At 33.1% G+C, this 7,845-nt stretch overlaps 1 protein-coding gene across 1 annotated transcript; it reads right to left on the bottom strand.

Moving 5' to 3' along the window:
• Positions 1–2,668: 2,668 nt before the first annotated feature.
• Positions 2,669–3,538, bottom strand: LOC102885944 (olfactory receptor 8K3-like). The gene has a single exon (XM_015593623.1). The coding sequence runs from the start codon at positions 3,536–3,538 to the stop codon at positions 2,669–2,671; it is 870 nt and encodes a 289-aa protein (XP_015449109.1).
• Positions 3,539–7,845: the final 4,307 nt, after the last annotated feature.

Genomic DNA, 7,845 nt, shown 5'->3' with positions numbered 1-7,845 from the left:
TTATATCATTACATCATACAGAATATTTTCATTGCCCTAAAAATCCTCTGTGCTCAACCTATTCATACCCATATGTAGGATTTTTATACATATTATTTATTTATAACATTGTTTTCTTTTGTTCTGCTCTGCTAGACAATTTATTACATTGTTGGCATTGAATTTTATCACAAACCTACTTTATTTTAACTAATAACAATGCTAATTATTTAATTTATGTAATTGTTTTTCAATTGTGAAATGGACCTTGCATTCTTGCTTACATGCAGTGTTTTTTTTAGTGTATCATACATTCTAAACAAAATGTATAACATAAAAAGTGCCCATATACTTACAGCTCAATGTCATCTATATCTGTTTTAAACAGCGGTATAATTTTTGGAAAATCTGGTGTTTTTAATTTAATATTATATTCACTCATTTTTCTCTTCCTTCTCCTCTTCTTTATTCTCCTTGCATGGTTGTGTGGATATATTTTATAAACATGCCATAATATATTTACCTATTCTGCCCTTTATAAGCATTTAACATCTATGGTGACCACATCTGCCAAAAACATTCTTTCTTTACCCTCCAGTGGACATAATTACTCAGGAGTGGAATTGGTGCATCATAAAGAATCCACATACTCAAATTTAGTAATTACTGTGGAGAGCAGTTTGTAAACTGACGAGGTCCTTGCAAACTGCGAAAGCAACCACGGGGTTACTTCGCCTCCACAAATTCCTCCTGAGAGCAAGATAATACAAATGTAGCCACAGACAGATAAGTAAGCTGAAGGCCATGAGAAAATGTAGTCTTGGAGAAACAGAAGAAACAGTGTTACTATGCTTTAGAGAAACTGCTTATGACAGCAGCAATTGTATGTCCCTGTATGAAGGCAGCTTGCAAAAGTTAAACTGGGCCATTGTTCACAGTCAGTGGGCAGGGACCTCCTGATCCCAGCTTTCTGTCTTTCTTTTCTTCATCTTTCACTGTTCCCACTCAGGTTTATTTTCCAGGGCCACGCTGGACGTGGTAAATTACTGCCCTTATTTTTTCAAAGTTTTTATAACAATGTACATCCTCTCAGACAAGCAAAATAATTTTACTTTCTCCACATTCTTACAACATTTTGAATTGTTCAAACAAACTTCTCAATTTTGGCCATTCTGCTAGGTGTGTAGTGATATCTCAGTGTAGCCTTAACTGGCAGGTATCTAATGATTAATGATATTTTGAACACGTTTATGTACTTTGTGGCTGTTTTGATATCTTTTTTGGGGGAAGTGTTTCTTCAGGTGTCTTGCCCCTGCCCCTTTCTTTCCCCTAATACGTGGACTGTCTGAATCATACTGATTTTAGGAGTTAGGCAATTTGTTGTTGTTTTGTTTTTACAAATTACTTATAGCAGTACTTTGAAAAGTATATGTGTTTCAAATGTGTTCTCTCAGGATTTTCTTCGATCTCTCTTGTGGTGTATTTTGATAAATACATGTTTATATTTTGGATGGAGTTCTGTTTATCAGTTTTTTAGTCTTATAAATTTTTGTACCCTCTTTAAGAAATCTTTGCCTATCCCAAATAAAGAAAATATTATTTTACTTTTTTCAAGAAACTTTGTGGTTTTTGGCTTTCGTATTTACATTCATAATATATCTCAATTAATTTTAACGTATGATGCAAGGAAATGACTAAGGTTCATGTTTTACATAGGAAAACTAGTTGAAATAGGTCAGTTTACTAAGAAACCCTCTTTTTACTCATTAGACCGCAGTGGAGCTTTTGTTTAAAGCAAGTGACATTACACATGTGAGTCCATTGTTGCGCTGTATTTCATTTTATTGGTCTCTGTCTATAGTTGCATTAATGACACACATTTAAAAGAATAAGATAGCTTTATTAAAGGTATTGATGTCTATAATTGAAAATATGTTCTATTCTTCCTTATTCTAAACTATTGCCCTGGTTACTCTAGACCTTTTGCATTTCTACATAAATTTTGATACCAACTTGAGTATCAAAAATTCTATTGGAACTTTAATTGTTACTGTATTAAACCTATAAAAAATTTTAGGAAGGACTGACCTTATCACAACATTTGCTATTTCCAACCAATGGACATGACATATTGCTACATTCATGTGTTCTTCAATAACTTGGTATTTTTTCAGTTTCTAGTAATGAAGTCATGCAGTGTTCATTAGGTTTTTCCTTAAGTATATTAGACTTTTCTAGTATCATTAATTGTTTAAAATTTTCTATTTGCTATATGATAAAAAATGTTTTATTTAAAGACACAAAAATGCCTTTTAAAATAGATTATCTATTAGAATATACATTTAAAAAAAGACTTCCCTTCAGTTGTAACATAAGCACTTGGCAATGTGAGAACAGCGATCCAGACTTCGGTTTCTTGCAGTGAAATATGAAATATGAGGACAAATCAAAGTTGATACCAGAAGGACAGTCACTACTTAAACATCTGTAAGTTGAAAACAAACAAAAAAACATTTCTAGCTTTTCATGTCTTTTACACATCCCTGCTTTCTAAAGGCTCACCATATATCACAAAGTTTCTATAACCCAATTTAATGTACATAAATTCTATATTAAACTTTATATAGGGAATTTGCTTAGATTTTTCCATATTCGATGCAGGGCACCTTTGACCTCTTTGTTCCTCAAGCTATAGATCATGGGATTCAGCATAGGGATCACCAAAGTGTAAAACACAGGCCATTTTATCAGTATCGAAGAAGTGACTGGACTTGGGCCGCACGTACATAAAGAACAGAGTTGCGTACAGTATGACCACTACGATCAGGTGTGATCCACAGGTGGAGAAGGCCTTGTGCCCACCCTCTGCAGAGTGCATCCTGAGGATGGCCAGAAGGATCAGCACGTAAGACACAAGGACGATCGAAAGAGACGAAACCAAATTGAATTCTGAAAAGATCAGTATTATCAACTCAATTTCACGTGTGCTTGAGCACAGCAAAGTTAACAAGGGAAGGCTGCCACAGTAGAAATGACGAATGACATTGTAGCCACAGAAGGATGAAATAGAAATCTTTATGGTGGTTATCAGAGAGAGAAAGGCACTGCAGACATAAGGGACTGCTACCAGCACCCAGCATACTCCTGGTGACATGATGACTGTGTAGAGCAGAGGGTTACAGATGGCCACATAGCGGTCATAGGCCATTGCTGACAGAATGAAAAGTTCACTAATGATGAACGTGATGAAGAACGCTAGTTGTGTAGCGCACCAATTATATGAGATAGTGTTTTGATTTGTTACAAAATTGACCAACATTTTGGGTCCCACAGCTGTTGAATAACCAAGGTCAATGAAAGCCAGGTGTCTGAGGAAGAAGTACATGGGTGTCTGCAGCCTGGAGTCCACCTTGGTGAGGATGATCATGCCCAAGTTTCCCACCACTGAGAAAGCATAGATGACAAGAAATGCCCCAAAGAAGGGGGCCTGCAGCTCAGGGCGACCTGTGATTCCCATGAGAATGAATTCTTTCAGCACTGTTAGGTTTTGCTGTTCCATCCAGGTTTATCAGAAAACCTATTCTGGATGGAGACATTGGCATAGTCAATAGCTGTCGTGTAGTATCATCTGGTGATTTTTTAGTATACAAGATTGGTATAAAGTAAATAAATCCAAATATGCCAGTTAAGCTGTATAAAAATTATCCACCTCCAGCAAGTAAAACATATATACTTAGTAAGATAAGGATAGAGTTAGAGATAGAGAAAGATTTGTGATTTTCCCCTGAGGAATATGGTTTCCCCCCAAATACTCGATACTATTGGAAAAATTTTTGTTATCACAACTGGAGGAGGTGCACAGCTGGCATGTAATGGTTAGAGTCCAGTGAGGCTGCTAATTATTCTACTATATTGGGGTAATGACCCCCAACAAAGAATTATACAGCCCCAAATGCCAAGAAAACCAAGGGCGGCAACCCCTGATGTGCATATGGATATAGATACAGGCAGATATAAATATAGATAAAGGAAGCAAAAATGAAAAATGGTCTGATGTTTAGGTATTGGGTTTATAGGTGATTATTAAACTTTTTTGTTGTCTTTTATGTAATGACAATTGCCTAATTGCATTTACCAAATCACAAAATAAATCCAAATATGCCAGTTAAGCTGTATAAAAATAATCCACCTCCAGCAAATAAAACATATATACTTAGTAAAGGAAACAGATCTTTAGATATTAGGTTTATAGTTGATTATTAAACTTTTTTGTTGTCTTTTATGTAATGACAATTGCCTAATTGCATTTACCAAATCACAAACACATAAGATGACATAATACATATGTTAATTACATAATAGACCTTCTAAAATCAAAATTTCAATGATATATAGAAACATTTAGAATCCTCTGCTTTTAAACATATTCCTTTGAAAGCCATTATGCTTGCAGGTGGTATAGAATGAAATATTTAACACACAACCAATATTGGACAAAGGTGTATAAATATGGAAACTTTAAAAGATCATTGTGGAGATTATTCATCTTTATATAGGGAAATATACATAGATAAGTATAGTCTCTGTTATACCTACATTTGTGGTGTACACAAAGGAATACTTTGAGCAAATGATGTAATTTTTCTTAATTCCTATACATATCAGCAAAATCAACTGTTTCCTGTAGGGTCATTGGGAAGACAAGTGAGAATTGAATATTTCTATGTGTCTATAGTACCTGGGAATATCTGTCTAATATTAAGTACATAGAGCCTATATTGTATGTCAGTTTTTATTTTTTAAGTATAGACAATATGTTATGCTTGCAGGTGGTATAGAATGAAATATTTAACACATGACTAATATTGGACAAAGGTTTATAAATATGGAAACTTTAAAAGATCATAGTAAAGATTATTCATCTTTACATAGGGAAATATACATAGATAAATATAGTCTCTGTTAAACCTATATTTGTGGTGTACCCAAAGAAATATTTTGGGCAAATGATGTAATTTTTCTTAATTCTTATGCACATTGGCAAAATCAACTGTTTCTTGTCAGATTTTTTGGGAAAATAAGTGAGAATTAAATGTTTCTATGTGTTTATGGTATCTCAGAATATCTGCCTAATATTAAGTACATAGAGCTTATTTTGTGTGTCAGTTTTTATTTTTTAAGTGTAAACAGTATGTTGCTAAAATGGATTATTTTTATATATGTATATATAAAATCTTTTTGTGTGACTTAAGTTCTTTGTCAGGAGTATGATGATGAATAGATTGAGTAGTTTTGTTATCCAGGTAGCTGTCCCAGTGCACCCCGCTCCCCATCCATGATCCAACTCCATGATTACAACTGGAACATAAATGTATTGTTATTTTGGATAATTGATTGTCTACCTTACTTAAAGAATTTAGTAAAATTTAACATAAAACCTAACATATTCCCTCCTCTCCAGATGTCTTATAACTGACATATACTAGGTTGTTTGTAACATACGGAGTGTATTTTGTCATGGCAGACCTAGGCTAATATGAAGAAATTGAGCAAATTAAGAGAAAGTGAGGTCACTGGAATTGATTTTTACATAATGAACTTTTATATACATTCCCTTTAGATAAAGAGATTCTTTATACATACGGTAGGTATAAAACTACTATATTACATAACAGCATACTAGCAAGATAAAAGTCAAAGACATATATATCTACATATCTACATAAATATATATATAGATATATCTTTCATAATGTTATTTTAATTCTGTCTCCACATAAAGACTGCAGAGGACTCTTTCATAGTATGATAGAGCATTTGATGCAGACATAAATAAATATAATAAATAAAGATGTATATAAATATCCTAATAAGCCATTTAAAAAAAATACCTGAGGGTGGCAGGCTAAAGTAAAATATTAGTTGTTCAAATAATTGTATATATGCTTTCTCAAAAAAAAAAGAAAAATATAATTGATTCTGTCTACAAGGAAAATAGTACCAGGAGCCTCTGAATGACTTATAAGAAAGCAAATTAAAAAATACAGTATTTAAAGCATTAAATTATAAATGTGTTTACATAAAATCCACAATTTTTTCCCATAAAACATTTATAAGGTTGTGAGTTTCTGATATCCTATCCTGTTCTTATGTACATATCATTTTATGTTAAAAATACTGAACTGCTGTTAAGTAAAAAAATTTTTAAATGGATGGAATAAGAAGCAATCTGAATTTTATTGAAGTGCAATGAAAGGCTAATGAAAAACGTCTATCAGTAAGCGCTAATTTTCTGTAGGATTAGGGAAGATAGAAGTGCCTCCCCCTACCAGGTTTACACTTCTATGGAAAGCATCCAACTGCTTTTTCATAGCTTACTCTCTGTGTTGATTATTAGATTATTATTTTTTAAAGCTATACTCTGTGAGAAAATATGTGCTTTCTGGCAGATTCTGAAGGAAATTGAACTGTGTGTATATTGTGCCATCACCATAAAATTTAAAAGTCTTCTAACCTCCAAAAATTGGTTTTCCATCTCAGTATAAGGTGGAAACCTTTTTTTAGCTCATCAAGATTATCAAGAAAAAATTCACATTCATACATTAATTTAAATATTCATTAGTGATTACAACATTTCTGAGAAAGGAATAAAAAGAGCCTAGAGTGACTAAATGACTAAGGACTTGGAAAGACATCAAACTAGAAAATGCATACCTGTAGCTTCATAATTCTCCCAGAATTTTATTTTAGTTTTTTATTCCTGACTCTTTCATTAGGCTTTCTTGTCTCTTGATTTTGTCTTCTGGTATCAGAGGATTAAGTATTTATATGAAACATAAATTTTACAAAGCAATTTGGCACTGACATTTCGAAGATGCTTTTTGTATTTGAGAAAATTACTGAAAAATAGATATAAAACATATTTAATCTGAAGAAAAAAGAACAGTTCTATTCTGCTCATGCATTATCAATAGCATTATACATGCAGAAGTGAATCAGAAATCTTAATATTTTCCTATGCTTTTCATGGATAGGTGTTATCTCACAAATATCACCAAAACAATTTGGTTATTGGTATAATACAGTACCACATGAAATACTGTTTACCTGTTATGAAACCTCTCTCTTGGTTTCCCCATGTGCCTTATGCTATGGAATAGTGATAATTTATAGATTCTTTTTTGCTGTCTAATAGACTCCCTGAAGAGATGCCAAGAAATTTTTTGATTGCATGCAAAGTGGGCTATGTATTAATTGCCTAGACCAATATGTATTCATCAGAAATTTAGATTTATTATTTTCTTTTTATATTACGTTCTTACTTTTTACTCTTTATTAACTTTCTTTCTTCCTTCTTTTTTTTTTTCTTCAATGCTTAATTTTTGTGTCCAATGGCTAGGGTATGGTACCTAGTTCTTCAGTCAAAGCTTGGTCTAGATGTTGCTGTGAAGATTTGTTTAAAGACGAGGTTAACATTTTATTCAATACATTTGATTACAGCCAATTAGACTCCAGAATGTGAGTGGGCCTGGTCCAATATTTGAGGACCTTTAGTAGCAAAGACTTAAGTCTGTGTGTGTATGTGTGTGTGTGTGTGTATCACTTCAGATTATGCTTTTATCATTTCTTAGATGGACACAGAGCAATGCTCACTTTAGGGTTAATTATTCTCCTCTACTGGAGTAGACCTTCATGAATTATGAGTTTTTCTACTCTCTGTGCAACAAATTGGCACAATTCCTGCCTCTGTTTGAGTTCTGGGCACTGCTGTATTTAATCCTTTCAGGTGATTTTTTTTCCTTTAGTCTTAGGTGTTTGTTTACCGGTTGCCTGTGCTGATCAGTAGTTCTGTGGAACAACTGAGAA

This window comes from Pteropus alecto, unplaced genomic scaffold (genome assembly GCF_000325575.1).
Source record: "Pteropus alecto unplaced genomic scaffold, ASM32557v1 scaffold547, whole genome shotgun sequence".
Classification (NCBI taxonomy): domain Eukaryota; kingdom Metazoa; phylum Chordata; class Mammalia; order Chiroptera; family Pteropodidae; genus Pteropus; species Pteropus alecto.
Note: the sequence above shows the minus strand (reverse complement) of the source record. Positions and strands in the feature narration are given on the sequence as shown.

What these genes read in the sequence shown, in the direction of transcription:
- LOC102885944 (XM_015593623.1), bottom strand. Translation starts at nt 3,538, where the DNA reads ATGGAACAGCAAAACCTAACAGTGCTGAAAGAATTCATTCTCATGGGA.